Source organism: Schistocerca piceifrons, chromosome 1 (genome assembly GCF_021461385.2).
Source record: "Schistocerca piceifrons isolate TAMUIC-IGC-003096 chromosome 1, iqSchPice1.1, whole genome shotgun sequence".
Classification (NCBI taxonomy): domain Eukaryota; kingdom Metazoa; phylum Arthropoda; class Insecta; order Orthoptera; family Acrididae; genus Schistocerca; species Schistocerca piceifrons.
Window position 1 is genome coordinate 622,796,243 of NC_060138.1, and position 17,991 is coordinate 622,814,233.

At 41.2% G+C, this 17,991-nt stretch overlaps 1 protein-coding gene and 1 non-coding gene across 2 annotated transcripts in view; one reads left to right on the plus strand and one right to left on the minus strand.

Moving 5' to 3' along the window:
- Positions 1-9,584, plus strand: part of LOC124785536 (proclotting enzyme-like) — an 82,592-nt gene extending 73,008 nt beyond the window's left edge. Inside the window, exon 8 of the mRNA XM_047254190.1 lies at positions 9,150-9,584. Within this exon, the coding sequence (XP_047110146.1) occupies positions 9,150-9,308 (159 nt within the window). The 3' untranslated portion in view covers positions 9,309-9,584. The remainder of the gene's footprint in view (positions 1-9,149) is intronic.
- An 8,088-nt stretch (positions 9,585-17,672) lies between these two features.
- Positions 17,673-17,749, minus strand: Trnas-cga. The gene has a single exon. It is a non-coding gene; the product is annotated as a tRNA-Ser (tRNA).
- Positions 17,750-17,991: the final 242 nt, after the last annotated feature.

Here is a 17,991-nt window from a genome sequence, read left to right on the forward strand (position 1 = left end):
TTCACTGCTAATTTTACCTGCTCCCGATTTACGGGATTGGTTAATTTTATAGCGGAACAATTTTTTAAATGTGCCGCCGCTGCAAATCGTTCGGTCGCGGCGCAGCCCAGCAACACCAACGACAATCGCTAAAAGTGCTGAAAATTCTTTAAAGAAATATTATAGATGACATGGGCAAGCTAATTTACATTAGTAATACAAAATTTTGATAAATTATAATGTATTTAGATCATAACAATAGTTAAAATTACACACCTTTATAATTTCTCCTCTAATGGCGGCTAAAGATAGATACAGACAAAAGAAGTCTACTCATTCATATAATGCTACGTCACAGGTTCCTCTCTCTCTCAGCTCTCGAGGGAGACGACAAAGAATGCACATTATGTAGTGCTATTTATACTATTGCTGATTATGAATATCTCTTTGTAATCTTACAACATTATTTTCCTCTTTGGTTATATTTTACATTTTTTCATCGCAGATATTAACATATTTCGTAATTACATTATGAATATAGAAATATTACAATCATAAATACATCGAGAATATTGTTACAGAAAATATTACAATAATAACCAACGTCCTTTATACAAAATTAAATAATATTTTTTGTTAAACAATTTCAGTATATACGAATTGCTTCATAGCGGCGTACATAGTACAATTAAATGTCATTTCAGTTTATTAATAGTGTGTGTGCTGCCAGGGAACGTTACAATAACCAATGCAGATTATTTCTTTCAAAACTTTTTACAAAGTTTTCATCACATTCTATGGCATTATACCAGCATTTGTAAGAGCATACTCGTATGAGGCAGTACTGAAAGGTAATGCCCGAAATTTTTTATGTGCAATCTCTTAAACTTTTTAAATATAACAAACGTTATTAACATTCTTTATATTTATTCATCATTTTTACACATCCTTCTGCCACTAGAGTGTTCCGAATTATAGTGTGTACCATGGCGGTGTATATCGTATGTGTGTTGATGCTTGAAAAACAGCGTGCTGTAATTGAGTTACGATTTCGTAGAGTTCGTCCATACGTGGGGCTCCCTCCCATTCAGCATAACAGTGCCAGACCACACAAGAGCGCTGTGACGTCTACATCACTCCGACACCTTGGGTTCACTGTCATCGATCATCCCCCATACAGTTCCCACTTGGCCCCTCCAATTTTCATCTGTTTCAAAAACTTAAAGAATGTCGTCGAGGACTTCGCTTTGATAGTGACGAAGCGGTGCAAGCAGAAGTGATGTCGTGGCTTCGACAACTTCAAGCACTTTACAGTGACGGTATCAACAAATTTGTCTCTCATTGGGAGAAATGTGCTAGTCGCCAGGGTGACATGAAGAGTAAAGATGTAGAATGTTAATAAAGTTTGCTTTATTTAAAAAGCTTTAAGAATTTTCACATAAAAATTCGGAGACATTACTTTCCAGCACGCCCTCGTATATTCCCCGTTAGCAAAATGTCGTGTCCTGTAGTCGTAGTCATGTTTTCACTGCAAGGATTACGCTCTCTTCATCTTCCAAGTCTATCCCACGTAGACAATCTTAAGTGGCTCAAAAAGACTGCAATCCGAGGCATCACGTCCGGGCTGTGCGTCAGATGATGCAGTGAGGATCACCCCAGTTTGGCAATGGGTTTCCGTGATCTGAGACTTGCGTGTGTTCGAGCATTGTCGTTTAGGAACAAGATTTCTTTTGGATTCATGCCAGACGGAACGTCAGAAGAGATTGCTGAGTTTGTTCAGTATCTTCCCATACGCTTTTGAATTAATGATTGTCTCTTTTAGCAGCATTTCCACAAGAATGACACTATAACTATACCAAAAGACTGTCACCATGACTATGCCAGCAGAGGGAGTTGTCTAGAATTTCTTCTTTTTCGGTTATTTCGGGTGGTGCCACTGCAGTGTCTGCTTTTTGTTGCCGGCTGAAGGTGATACACCTAGGTACCGTAACGACCCGTGACAGAAAGACATCTCCAGAAGCGTCAGGATACTCCAAAAACTGTGATGCAATTGCTTTACTTTAAATATTGCGTCCTCCTGTGCGCATCCTTCGAAACCATCTTGAGCACTCATTTGAATATCCAAGAGTCTCAATCAATGCGCACGCACTTCCGACTCTCAGCGATAGCCGTAGAGCTAACTGCCACACCACTCTGCACGAATTATGACACCCGCGCGGTTCACCAGAGGGAGCAGTGGCTGTGAAAAGACGTTCCGAACATGCCCGAGCATGGCGTTACTCTTCCTGATGCTCTTTTTACCCATCACCCAAGAGTTCTGTTAACAAGTGCGTCATTACCATACACCACACACGAACGTTTATGTATCTCCACCACGATTTCTTTCCCCGCAACCAAGAATTCAATTTCAGCACGTTGTCTGTAACGAGTGTCTCGCGTAGATTTCATTTTGACATCTGACATCTGTCGAAGTGGTTTCAAACTTTGGATATTGCAGAGGAAACTTCAGATTGAAGCACCTAAAATGTTCTGAAATTTGGGACATTATTTATTGAACGACCTTCGTACAATCCATCAGTTAAGTACATTGTAATCAGTAAGTACTTATTGCAAAGAGTTGCATTAGTACCTTTCCTAATTAATAAACACATATCTTCAACAGTTTTGGGCTTTATTTTCATTCAAAACTGAGCTGCTTTTTCTTCCCTCCCCTAAGCTGAGATTCTAGGTATGGTCTTATTATTTCTACTTGCGTTCCCGTTCGTTACTGTGTCGTAAACAGTACGTTCCTACAAATCCGTTTATGTATTTGCAATTTTGGAGCAATAGGAATATTACTATGCTACTGTTTTTAAAGATAGTAACAACCAGAAGAATGGTCCGAATCATTCAAAATTGAAACTCGTCTACAACAGCGGAATCATAACGAGTGATTAAGATTGCAGAAAGATATCTTGCACGGAGGCCCAGCAGCGCCCTGTTTTGTGTGACCGGAGAGGTCAATGTTTCGCGGACTGCGCGCGGCCCCTCCCGCGGGAGGTTCGAGTCCTCTCTCGGGCATGGGTGTGTGTGTTGTTCTTAGCGTAAGATAGTTTAAGTAGTGTGTAAGACTAGGGACCGATGACTTCAGCAGTTTGGTCCCTTAGAAATTCACACATTTGAACATTTCAGTGTTTCGCCACGCTCATTTGGTGCAAACACTCAAACGAAGTGGAGACGTGCAAGCGAGTGCCTATAACTCTCGTCGACGCCGAAGGGCGCAATATCGGCTTGTCAGTGAGTTCGAACGGGGCAGAATGATTGGTCTCCGAAAACACATTTGATGAACTATGACATTTTACCTCAGTCAGGGCACGCTGCTACGACAATGACTCTTGTATCGAACCAGTGGATAGAAAAGGTCAGTATAAATGGAGGAGCGCACGAAGTTGATCACACCGCGGGATGACCGCCATATTGTCTGCATGTCCGCAACCAACAAAACAGCCTCGTCCACACTGTTGGTTCGACGTTGGAGCACTACAACAAGTGTGGATATGTCTCTATCGACGGTTGGACACCTTCAGCTGAGACCTGAGCAATCGTACGCTTGCTACTGCTTCGGTTTCCATCGCCATTGGTGTGCTGAGTGTCATACCAAGTCGGGCGAGTCTTGCTTCATCTTGACCTACAGTGATGGCCGCGTACGTGCTAGACACTACCGTCGAGAACGCAATCGGCAGACTGCATTGACGGGCGGTAAAGCGAACAAACGCCAAGTGTGGTGGTTTGGGGCGCCATTGGGCTATAACATGCGGTTTCGCCTCTTACATTTTAATTCCACAATTTAAGTTGTCCCCTCTCTCATCAATGAAAGTCTGTTGATTTTGTGCTGCTTCGAAATGTTTGTGCTCTTTCTCAAACTTATCTACTATAATCGCTCAATGTCATTCAATACGATCACGACGACACCCCTCGATCGACGTTAATACTCGTGGTGTCACTCGCCTTCATACATGGCAGTGATTTAAATGTATTTCCCGGCTGACTCTTGATTCAATTACTGCCACGGGGGTGAGGAGAAAGAACACATCCTCGTGGTGCCAGCATTATGGGTATTTAGATGTTCGATTAATCTGAATGGTTTGCAATGTTCCAGCGATTCTATTCGAACACTATGCTGATGTACCAACAAGGACCATTTTCGCAGATAAACATGCAAATACGTAATGGATGTTCAGTTTCTCAATATAGTTCGTCGCACTCACACATTATACATCCGCTGTAAGCACAATTTCATGCATTTACATTTTTGGTGTCCCACAAAATTGGTTGGCAAAATATTAAGACGATATGTTGCATACAACTTCCACAGATATTGTTTATCATGTAGTCAGGACTACGTAATGAAGCAAAATCGCGGATAAAATTGAAATGTAGTTTGTTTATTAACACTTCTCTTTTCACTTATTAAATATGAAATATGAATCGGGATTGGAGGTGATGATCGTGTCTTTCTTTTTTAGTATTTTAGGCCCCCTTTAATTAATATCTGCTAGTTAATAAGCGAACTATTTTTTATGCTGGCGCGTTGTTTGTATCAGTTACCCGCCGCAAGTGTCCGAGGATAAGAGTCTATTTATGTTCCGCGCACACGCGTTTCACCATTTTATAAAATGCAGAATTACGTAAACTATAGCTTTCCGTTTCGCACAACTTTCGTGGGTTCAACAACCATAATAGTTTCCCAAGAGTATTTTTTCCAGCTAACACAAAGTTCGAATTATGTTGTCTGATTTATTTTCACTCCACCCGGCAATAAACGTCTCTGATCACTTCGTCACACGTAATGTATTTTAAACGTGCTTGAAGAGACTTTAAATAATCTCCTTAACGAATTTCGCAGTCGCGTACCACTTTTTCATCGACTAGCCTGATCGCGATAACTGAAGGTAGAGAGCTCAATAATGTGTTACATGTTCTTTTATATGTATTAAAAAACAAACGCGCCCCTATATCTTTCTGTCCCACTTGGTCTTTGCTACTTTGCTTTTTATTACTTTTCATTATATTGCTTCTTAGTAATACTGTGCAGTTATTAAAGTTTCCCCTTTTTAATTCTTCCAAAATAAAGTCTATTTATCCCCCATTTTAATTAATATGATGCTAATTGACACGCCTGCCCGCAAAGTACCGTTATAATACGTAGCACTATTGTGCACAGTAGACATAAGTGATCGTTATGTACTGGGGTGTTAGCTAATATGTGGGAAAGCTCTATGGAATGGATTGGATATGTTCAAAAATAAGCAAAAAATTCATATATACATATGGTCAATTCCTTTTATTTTCTTTGTTACAGACACTTTTTTGCTGTTGCACTTGAGTTCCGTTTCTGACATTTTGTTTTTCAATTTACATTTTGGTCTACAGGTATTTTTTTCTTTTCAAATGTTTTTTGTTTTGGAAAGTGATAAGTCAAAGGCTTTTTATGTTTATATTAGTTTCCTTCGTACTAGTAAATAAACAAAACCTTTTGGTATTGAGATCACTATTAGTAGTGGAAGCTTGCTCTACAGTTCTCACTGGACTACTGTTTAGTGTGTACTGAACATTATTCCTCCACCAGGTATCGAATAGGCTGTGTCCGAGAAGGGTACTTCCGAACAAGCGTGAGTTAGCAACCTCAGCTAGAGAGCGACGTGTTCTGTCTGACTGTCTGCCACGGGGGACGCCTGCTCGGCCGTATTCCTGTTTGACTAGCGTATGCTGTATATTTCTGGCTAAAATATTTTGTAATGAGCACACGGTGGACATGCACTTGAAGTATGGACTTGTAAATCGTTTGAGAAAAGGTCATTTCATTGTGGAAAACGAACTAGTTTAGAGCACCTGGTTTAGATGATCGGGTACTTCGTCATACTGAGGACAGTAATGGTGTCAGTACCAGACAAATAGCACAAACTGAGAATATACGTCTTGTGACAAAGTGGAAAGTGTTACGAGAGCACCTCCTTTATCCATACCATCTTCAGAGAATGCAAGGCCGTGCTGAAACAGATTTTCAAATCATAAGAGGTTTTTGTAATTGGTTGTTGGGGACATGTTCTCAAGAACAACACTTCTTGTCTACCATACCATCCACTGATCGAGTATAGTTTACCAGAAATGGGCTGCAGAATTTTCATCGCACTCATGTAGGGGTGGATGAGAACCCATATGCAATTTTGGAAACAAGACATCAGCAACAGTTTATCATAACTGGAGACAGATTAACTGGACTTTTCATTTTGCATAGAACACCCAATAGAGCATCATGCGATGAGATTTTAATGGAGCACTTAAATATTTTGCTGGAAGACTTTCCAATACAGTTACATCTGAACAAGTGGTTCATGCACGGTGGGGCACCACATCATTTTGCTCTGTAAGCAAAAAATGGATCGATCGTGGGGCAGCATCTTGGTCTGATCGATCTCCTGTTGTCCGTCCGTTGGAGTTTAATTTTTGGGAGCATTCAAAGGACATAGTATATTCAAGACCTAATGCGAATGTTGACATTGTTCGCCAGCATGTTCAAGGATTTCAGCAAATACAGCAGACACATGGAATGGGGGGGGGGGGGGGAGGCAATCCATGATGGTGCTTCAGAGGCTTTTGTTAGAGCTAATGGTAAAAATTTTGACCTTGAAAAGAAAAAATATGTGCAGGAACAAGCTGGAAATTTATAAACAAAAAGACGGAAACGAAGCAAACATATAAAAGTGTTTGTAACTAATAAAAAAAAGAAAAGGCCATATATGTATCTGAACTTTTTTGCATCTTTTTTAGCCCTCCATCCATTCTTCAGAGTTTTCCCACGTATTAGTTAACACTCTGCGTAGTATTCATTCATGTAGGGTGTTATGCGTAGTGGTTAATATTATTTTACAGAGGAATGCGCGGATGGGATGTATCTGCTCCTTCTAACGGCTCGCCACCATCTTTCGTGTCCATTTTGCTACGCATTAACCCGTTATATGTTCGTTTCTTTGACAACCTATTTGTCGGCTGCCCTAGGACAATGAGGCGAGGCTTGTACCAGAAGCTAATGCGCAATGAGCCGATTTCAAGCTTTCGCTCTCAGCGTCTTCCACATAGGATTAGTGTGCGATTAGTATCCGAACAGCAATCGCCACATCTGGGAAGTTTTAGAGCCCAAGGTTCCACTCCTCCTTTCGGCAGCTCCACAAGGCATATTTCAGTAGGATAACGCACAGCTGCATGTGGCAAGGAATGCGCAGGCCTTCTTCGAAGGATGACAGGTATCACTGTTTCACTCGTCTGCACGTTCGCCCATCAAACATTTCGTGGATATGATCAGTCAGCCACTTGTTCGCCCTGGTCCTCATGCAACCACTGTCGATGCTTTGTTGACGCGCCTACAAACCGCAGAGCAGCGCGTTGTCTAGCAGCATATGCTGACCTATTTGACTCTGCGCCGCGTCGTCTAGAGGCTCCGATTTCAGCATGTAGCGTTTCACATGGTACTGAATTCTCACAGCAGAAAGTGCATGTACGGTTTTGTAATTCTAATCATTTGTGTATTATCACATCCTTGATCTGTGGAATAAATTTCATTGTAACCGCATGTCTCCTTCTTGATACTGCAATTTTTACAGACAGTAGTGTCGTGCTAGTGCACAGTGATCAGTTTTTTAAGCAGACACAATATGTGGTTTCCTTCCAGCATTAGTACTGTTCGGTAGTTTTAGTATAATACGAATGGAAGAGGGTGCTTTTCAGTAGTTGCTCAGTAAAGTGGTTTATCATATTACAAGGAAGAATGCTCACTTGAGTAATGCTGTGTGCGCAGAAGACAGGTTCACCATAAAACTACGATGTCATTTGACATAGTAAATTGTAGGCTAACCGGTAGTACTGGTAACACTGGTAGGGAAAGAACATACACGAATTTGTAAGAAAGAAACTAGAAGCCGACGACTTCTCTTTGTTCTTTTGTTTGTTTGTTTTACATAAAATTAGAATTGCTCATCATTCAGTGTTAGTCCACTGTGCATTTTATATCCTTACGAAATGTAAATTGCATTTTACAAATAATAAAAATTAGTTGACCCCGTAACTGCATTTTTTTGTAACCAAAGCAATTACTTTTGATGCACGTACAGTTTACATGCACAAATATAAAAAAATAGGTAATTATTGTAGTAGTTACTTTGTACTTAATAGAAATTTCTTCATCATGATCAAAGGCAAGAGTTTTCTTTCACTATTGATAAGTGCGAAAGATGTTTACGAAGAACAGAAACAGGTTTTGTGTAAGTTCAGCGAAGTATTGAAGCGATGTTTGATATACTTTTGTTTTGCGTTTTTTATGTTACCTTTTTGTTGAGGAAATTGCTTTTTCTAGCGCTATAAGACAATTCTGTATTGGGTGCTTCATTTTCGCTACAACATCATTCTGTTTCCTGTTACAATCAATAATTTTCCAATAATACTGGAATTAAACATTGACAGTTTCCTTTCTATTATAAATGCTGATTATTTTTAAGTAACGGGCAGGAGTATAATTATGTAGAACAAAAATGTTCCATAGGCCTTGCGGCCCTTTATGTATCCTCACTCTCTTTCTAGACGGTTCACCGCTTTCGGTTTCTCGAGGGACCTAGTAAAATACTGGTTGAATACGTAAAGATAACGACCGTTATGAGGTATCGCCCGACTGGTATGCAACACACATAACGTACAGGCATACAGGTAACACCGTTATGACCTTAAGGACGGTATTCTTTGACAAAAAAATATGATCAAATATTCTACAAATTTCTTTGACACAGATCTTCGACGTGGTGTTAAAAAGAGGTATGACACTGTCATCTTATCGTTCGTCAAAGTTAGAAGACGAACGACTTTTATGATCAAATCTACGGCGAGGCCCTAGATTTGATCATATTTCTTTGACGAAAGGCGAAATTTGACAAAGTTCCCTACTACACTATCAAATTTCTTTGACATAAACATTTGACATATCAGATTTGACAAGGAAATATGATAGCGTAATACTGGCCTAAGTGACCAAAGCTACTTGGAAAACTACCGTAGTGTATGCTTACTTATGACTGTAAACTGTGGACTACGACAGTTTGACAACTCTACGTATACTACAGTATAATATAACATGTTGTCTTCAGGGTGACTCTGGCGGCCCCCTGGTGATCCAAGAGGAGGATGGTCGCTGGGTGGCGGTGGGCGTCGTCTCCTGGGGCATCGGCTGCGGCAACAAGGACAGCCCGGGCATCTACACGCGCGTCTCCAAGTTCCTGCCCTGGATAGCCAAGACCATGGCATAGGCCAGCTAGGCTACAGGGTGGCAGTTGGTTGCCAACATTCTAATGCCTTGAAATGTGCTGCTGGTCAATTGTAGATGTACAGATTTTTAACTTTGTCATTAATCTATGTCATTTACGGTTTTATTACAAGTTCTTCATAACGTATAGATTGGTGAGAGTAGGGTGTCTGCGGTTGGGAAGGAGGAGGGAATGATTTTATATTTACAGAAACGCGAGGGTATCAGTACAAATCATCACTTTCATTGTATGACAATAAAGTTTTAATCTGTAAAATGAGATAGTGTCGTGGAGACAGTTCTTTAGAATATGAATATGGCAACTGTTCTTTCGGACATATCCGAAAGAACAGATGCCATTGGCGACCGTGCAGCTCTCTAGAATGAAATTACAATTAAATCAATACCATTAGTTGCTGGCGGGCGTTGATATACATCCACGAGGACAGTAGAAAATGTGTGCCCAGACCGGAACTCGAACCCAGGATCTCCTGCTTACATGGCAGACGCTTTATCCATCTGGGCCACCGAGGGCACATACGATATTGCGACTACAGGGATTTATCGCCGGCACGCTCCCCGTGAGACCCACACGCTACATTCGTAGTCCCTTTCCATCGTTTAAGGCTAACCGTCTGATGACCTTCTTCAGTGCAGATGCGCACTATTTGCCTGAACTCTTACGGGGCTCGGTGGATTGTCTGTCGCGAGTAGTGGGTGTAATGGCAGGGGCACTACGAAGGTAGTGTGTGGACTATAAGTTGAGAATGTGGGTCTCACGGGGAGCGTGCCGGCGATAAATCCTTGCAGTCGCACTATCCTCTGTGCCCTCGGTGGCTCAGATGGATAGAGCGTCTGCCATGTAAGCGGGAGATACCGGGTTCGAGTCCCAGTCAAGGCACACATTGTCAACTGTCCCCGTTGATGTATATCAACGCCGTCAGCAGCTAATGGTATTGATTTAATTGTAATTCAGTTCTTTAGAAGACTGAATGTGACTTTGCCGCGTTCGAGATTGTTCGTGAGGTACCTGGTACCTGTTGCCGGCTACGGGTATTTTGGCGATCTGTGCGTGCAATACAGATGGTGAGTTCCTCCCTCCCTCTGGGCGCTTATTCGTATTATTTCTATTCCAACAAAATAAAAATTGATGGGTGAATAATAAAACAGTAATAATGAATCAGAAATCCTATACCAATAAAATGCGAGATTCTATTCTGAAATAGCGTAGCAGAACTATTGCAAATCAACAAAGTATCTGAATTACGAGAATTCGAAACAGAACAGTTACATTAACTAGGTCTCAGTTACTGTGTTCAAGTACAATAATTAAATAAAGCCCCTAATTCTGTTCTTATATCATATAACATGCAGAACAATTTTGCGTATGGGGAAAAAGTTAGTCAGCGCCCTCAAGTGAATTTCATCCCTTAAATTTGGATACAAGACGCAGACACAGTAAAACCTAATCCTCTTGCACTGAAAAAATAGTAGCAATAATCATATAATTACTAATTAAACTAACGAGCGCCAATGAACATCTGTAGTAAAGGAAAGGATTGAGAGTTTTAAACTACAGTAAACTCTTAGGAATGGTAAGCAATAAAAAATTCTTGTAATATATAACATTTTTAATTTACATATGGAAAAACTAGCAAATGAGATTGCACTTGGCGAGTTCTTGCGTGGTCCAAATAGCAATTCTTCAATACTATGCTGATCAGGAGGAAAAATCGCTAACAATGCAAGCAAATGTATACCCATTTAGTGGAACTTGGAAAGTATTTGCCCAGATTTTTGTCGTCTCTAATTTCTCACACTCTAGCGGCCACCTGGTTTGTCACTTCGGTAGAACCGATGCTACTTTCACGTTAGCTGTGTGATAGATTTGCACAGCTTACCAGTACTTATTATTCTCCGTATCTGGATTTATAAATGTGATAGATGGAACAACGGAAAAATGAATGATATCTTTTTCAGCATTTTATTATTGTTGAAATAAACCAACTAATCATGCGACAACAATGGTGAAACGTAACTGTAAGTATCTGTCAAGACATATTGCAAACTAGTCATACCTTAGGGGAACTCGCAGTTGAGAGCCCCTAGCGGGCTATGCAACCGTGCGACACGAGCTGAATGTTACAATAGGACCTGATAGTGTATAATGTAAAAGCCCTGTAATCGTAAAGTTTCAGAACAGCCTTATTGATCTATTCATTTGACAGTACTGCATTTTGCATTCCTATATCAGACTTTTATTTATTTTCATATGACCAATTATAAAAATGAAAAGACATTATTATTATTAACATGTTTCAGTTTTCTTAATTAACAGTTCGCTTATTAGCATGTATCGAATTTAAATGAAAGTAATTTTGTGCATTCTAATTGCAAGTTTATAATTATGACTATGCTTTAGTCACTCAACTGTCGGCGAATATGTCAAAAAGGCTAGAAATTATTTATGCTGAACAGTGCTCGTAAATCTTATAATCTTCAAGGGTATTGTATTATTGCTTCAGGAAATTCAATATCAGGCATCCCCCTTTCAAGATAAGCATGAAGAAAATCGAAGAGAACCACTCCATCAAGTTCCCTTGTTAGTACGTGTACATACAGAGTCCGTATAAGATTAGGAGATTCCGTTTTTTATGTGACAGCCCCCAGCGCCCAGTATTTTTGTTTTCAGCTTGTATCAATGTACAGAAAATCAAAATTAATTTATTTTTTATAAATTCCGCTCTACCAATCTAGAATCACATCATAGAGTTACTGTCTAAAACGTATGCCACTTTATCAACAATGAAACGTCCTCTTCTGATGTTTAGAGCCTTCAGCTATATCTAATCGGAAGAAACAACCTGCTAACTGCAAAGCATACATAACTGTATACTGGATGTAGCAATAAATTTAAATTGTTTGTCATCTGAAATTCCTGATATTTATTCTTTGTGTATCCTCAGATAATGTAGTCAAATTTTAGGCTTGAGACACGGTGATAATGAAATACTGTTTTACATTATTGTACAATTAAAATTTGGAAATAAAAATGTAATGTGTATTCTTCTGAGAAGTACTCTTCAAACCATGGAACTGGGTACACCCATGCTACTCTTGAACTGCTGCTTCCTTTTAAGCGAGTTGCACTAAAATCCAGAGCAAGCAGTGCAGGACAGTGTTACAATCGGCCAAGGACCAAAACCTGCAGCGATCCTGAAAGAAAAAAATATGAATTGTTTAGCATGGGATCCAGACGTCCAATTGGATCGTCTTGGCACTGCCGTCTGTCGGCAGCAAAATAAAACGGCACATTGCAGTCTACATAGAAGTGGCCATACCAATTTAATAATATAGTAGGCTACTGCCCTGGAACAACGAAATATTTCACTTTGAAAAACTTATGTTTACCGTTTTAGTGCCTTGGTCTACCCCCGTGATTTTTGTAATCCACACTCTTTTTCTTTACGAATAACTATTCTTGGATGTCATAGAATGCGTCATGTTTAGCTGTCCCTCTCTACAGTCAAGTTGTCGCGTTGGATCCTGTTCTCCTTGAGTTGAATAGAAGAGAAAAGAGCTTGAGGGGACAATTTTGAGACCCTGAAATCTAAGTATCTGCCTGCTACAAATGAAAGTATTCACGTCATCACAAAGTAACATACTAAAATGTACAAGATTTAGTTCTATTAACTCTTTCCAGAGCTACAGTAAAGTGCATCTAGTGGATAAAGAGTGGCATTATTTACTGTGCATGGTTACTGCTACATTTTTAAGTGCTTACCTGAAATGATAATAAGTATAAATGATATGTCTGTGTCTCATTGTACGCTCTTCGACAGATGGTCCGGCCTTTACTTCACGGGCACCACAGAGGTTAGCAATAAGTGTTGTTAAAGCGAGAGTTTTAAAACAACGGTTAGTCACAATCATTGCCTTCGCTATTTCACCCAGAAGACGGGAACAGTGGAATACGTTATTTTACACTTTTTCCTGTAGTGAGGAACCTGCAACGTGCCACAACATGGGAACCTATTCAAATCATACTGTATCTTGTCCCCAATACAAGTTTTTGGAGGGTATAATGGGAACGTAGAAAATCTTGTGTATGTGACCCTGGGGAGCGGGAGGGAAAGATTACAAGTTTAGATATGACATGGTGTCATTGAGGCTCCATCCTACGTTGGTTACTCACCAGGAGAGTAGCAAGTTGCATATTTAGCTTTCCACGTGTGCCTCTATAGTTTAATTCTTAAATCTCATCTGAAACATGGAGGAGGCCCTGCCTACGACAAGCAACGATGTAAGGTGCACTTGTGTTCACGATGTGGCTCACGTCGGCACTAATGATGTCTGTCACTTGGGTTCTGAGGCCATCCGTACGGACGACTGGCGGAAGTGGTGAAGGCTGTTGGCCTCGCTTGCGGGGCTCAAGAGGAACTACAATTTACAGCATCTTACCCAGAGCTGAACAGGGTCTTTTGGTCTGGAGCCGAGTGGAAGGTCTCAACCAAAGGTCTTCTCGATTCTGCGACGATCTTGGTTGCAGATTTCTGAACCTGCGTTATGGACTGGAGAATTGTAGGACTCCCTCTATAGGCCAGGGGTGCGCTTCACAAAGGAAGCAGCTGTTTCGCTAGCAGAGAGCTTGTGGAGTATACATAGAGGTGTTTTAGGCTAGACGGTAGTTTGAGATCCTCTGATAAAAGCTTACCAATCGATACGCAGAGAGCGAAATCAGACTGTTTACAAAGAAAAGACACTTCGAATGTTGGAATTTTAAGAGTGAATTGTCGAAGTGTTTGTAACAAAGTTCCTGAATTTACTGCCCTCAAGGAAAGTAATCGCGCTTGAGTTATTCCCGGAACCGAGCTGGCTGAAATCCGATGTAAAAAGCTCCGAAATATTTATCGGGGCATGGAACGTACATCGACAAGACACGTTAGACGCCATAGGAGGGAGAGGGAGGGGGATGTTCACTGCAGTCCACAAAAATATTGTGTTTATCGAGGTCGAAATTGAGTCTAACTGTGAAATTATCGGGACGTGAGTACTAGCCACCCGATTCTGCTGTGACAATCATTCAAAAAAAGTTGGAGGCGACTTTACCCTACTGAGTATAAACTAGACGTCTATGGATTCATTGCAGGGGGTACGGACAAGCAGTCTTGCGAAGTGCTTTTAAACCAACTGTCCGGAAACTGTCGTGAGCAACTGGTTCGACAGCCTATACACAATGGAAATATTTAGGACCTTGTAGCTACAAACAGGCTTGACCTTATCGACAGTGTCAGTATAGAGACAGGGATTAGCGATCATGAAGTCTTCATAGCGACGATAGTTACTAAAAATAAACCATCAAACTAGGAGAGTATTTTTGGTAGAAAGAGCAGATAAGTGGTTGTTAGAATTCCACTTAGACAACGACTGGACTAATTTAGTCCCATTATTATGGACGTAGAGGAATTATGAACAAGTCAAACAAAGGAACATGTCGGAAATGTTCCGATTTCTCCACACGGTATTCCATTTCCTGGCACCTACAGTTCCACTCACTATCTCCAAATCACAAAATGACAATATATAAACTCAGACAGCAATAGTAAATTACAAGTAAAAAATTACAATCGATAAATAAATCCATAGCAACAAAAATACAAACATGCAAAACAAAAACCACATAACAGAATCGAGTACATTGTCCTCGGCGGCCAAGTGTTCATCAGAGACGAGGATATCTTCAGGAGTGCCCCAGGTAAGTGTGATGGGATTGGTCTTACTCTCTGTACACATTAATGACCTGACGGTCAGGGTGAGCTGCAATCTGCGGCTTTTTACTGATGACTTAGTCAAAATTCTAGTTGGTGTGACGAATGGAAGTTTGCTCTAAGTACGATGATGTTTGGTTTGTGGGGCGCTCAACTGCGCTGTCATCAGCGCCCGTACAAATCCCGATTTTCACGCAGTCCAATTTTTACACAGTCAAATCTAGCCATTGTCACGAATGATGATGATGAGGATGAAATGAGGAGGACAACAAAAACTTCCAGTCCCCAGGCAGAGAAATTTCCAATCCGGTCGGGAATCGAACTCGGGCCCCCGTGATCCGGAGGCAGCAACGCTAGCCACTAGACCACGAGCTGCGGACTTTGTCCTAAGTATAGGAAAAAATGTGTTAATACAGATGAGTAGTAAAAACAATCCCGTAATGTTCAGATACAGCGTTGGTAGTACGCTCAAATGGTTCAAATGGCTCTGAGCACTATGCGACTTAACTTCTGAGGTCACCAGTCGCCTAGAACTTAGAACTAATTAAACCTAACTAACCTAAGGACATCACACACATCCATGCCCGAGGCAGGATTCGAACCTGCGACCGTAGCGGTCGCCCGGTTCCAGACTGTAGCGCCTAGAACCGCACGGCCACTCCGGCCGGCTGGTAGTATGCTTCTTGACACAGTCACATCGGTGCAACTTTGCAGAGCGATATGGAATGGAACGAGCAGGGAAGGTGAATGGTCGACGTCGGTTTGTTGGAAGAACTTTAGAAAAGTTCATCTCATCTGTGGAGGGCCCGCATATAGAATAGTAATGCGATCCATTCTTGAGTATTTGAGATCCCAACAAGGTCGATTCAAAGAAAGACACTGAAGCAATTCAAACGTGTGCTGCTAGATTTGTAAACCGTAGGTTAGATAAACACACAAGTGTTACGGAGATCCTTCGTGAACTCAAATGGGAATCCTTGGCAGGAAGACGACGTTAGTTCCGTAAAAGACTACTGAGAAAATTTAGAGACTCGGAATCTGAGTGTAGAAAGATTCTGCTGCCTCCAACAAACATTTCGGGTAAGGATCACGAAGAAAAGATATGGGAAATTAGGACTCATTCGAAGGCATCAAAGCAAAAATTAGAAAACTACATTAGACCTACTGTATATTATAAGTTTGAAGAAAATCTTTTTCGCTACCCGTATGTTTTCCTATCAGAAATATCTCATCCGCAGCCAAACGGCTTATTCGGCTTGCGACTACAGTTTCGTCTGGAGAATCGAGAGTTCAAGGGAACAGATTGCCCTGACGTCTCAGTTACAGAGGTGTTTCTAAATTTTGGTAACGCAGCTACGTCTATCAATTACAGTGGTTTAAGAAAAATAGGCGGAACAGGATACGAAAAACTACTGAATTACGAAAGACAGCAATAACGAACATAGTAATTATCCAAGAATGCCACTGCAACGATACACTTACTTAAAGAAATCTGTCAACTTCCGTTGTTTTTTTAGTGCTTCGTAAGTTGAAGCTCATATTGCTTACCAAAACTGTCTCATAAATACCCGTTGAAACAAACAAAAAAAGAGGTTCTGCGATTGAGGCTGTCAAGTAAGTCAGCTTCATTTCCTACACCGTTGCAGCTGTGTGGAGAGACAATAACCATGTGTGCATGTGCCTGACCTTTCGAAACACGCACAACTCCCGGAATTTCTATGGGTACGTATAAATAATAAAACATTCGGTTTATCAATTTCGAGATATATCTACAAATATTTAAAATTCCGTACGGTAAACCGAATGTCTTCCACTTTTATTTGGAGTCGTTCCCGAGAGTCGCCAGATGCCCTTTCTTTGGTGTTTCGTCAGATATTTCCAGTTTTGTTACTGCGATCTGTGGATGGGAGTCTTCCTAAAGGCCCCGTGGGGTAGTCGAGCGGTCCAGGGTGCCTTGTCATGGTTCGCGCGGCTCCCCCCGTCGGAGGTTCGAGTCCTCCCTCGGATATGGGTGTGTGTGTTGTCCTTAGCGTAATTTAGAATTTAGTTTAAGTTCGATGAAGTAGTGTGTAAGCTTAGGGAAAGATGACCTCAGCAATTTGGTTCAATAAGACCTTACCACAAATTTCAATTTTTCTGCCTAAAGAAATACTTACTCATCACGTGATTCATGCGATACCACGAGTCAATGGGGAGAATTGATTTGTTTCTTGTTACAAACAAAACGTGTATTAAAGCAAAAGCTTATAAACCAGTTCGATGGAGCGGTAAAATATAAAACTTCCTGGCAGATTAAAACTGTGTGCCGGACCGAGACTCGAACTCTGGACTTCTGCCTTTCGCGGGCAAGTGCTCTACCAACTGAGCTACCGAAGCACGACTCACGTCCGGTACTCACAGCTTTACTTCTACCAGTATCTCGTCTCCTACCTTCCAAACTTTACAGAAGCTCTCCTGCGAACCTTGCAGAACTAGCACTCCTGAAAGAAAGGATATGGAGGAGACTTGGCTTAGCCACAGCCTGAGGGATGTTTCCAGAATGAGATTTTCACTCTGCAGCGGAGTGTACGCTGATATGAAACTTCCTGGCAGATTAAAACTGCGTGCCGGACCGAGACTCGAACTCGGGACCTTTGCCTTTCGCGGGCAACTGCTCTACCAACTGAGCTACCCAAGCACGAGGACGGGGCGTGAGTCGTGCTTGGGTAGCTCAGTTGGTAGAGCACTTGCCCGCGAAAGGCAAAGGTCCCGAGTTCGAGTCTCGGTCCGGCACACAGTTTTAATCTGCCAAGAAGTTTCATATCAGCGCACACTCCGCTGCAGAGTGAAAATCTCATTCGGTAAAATATAGTTTAAAACCATTTTCGATTCCATGCTGCATCTTAACAGGGCCAAAAACAAAAAAGAAAGAAAAGGACA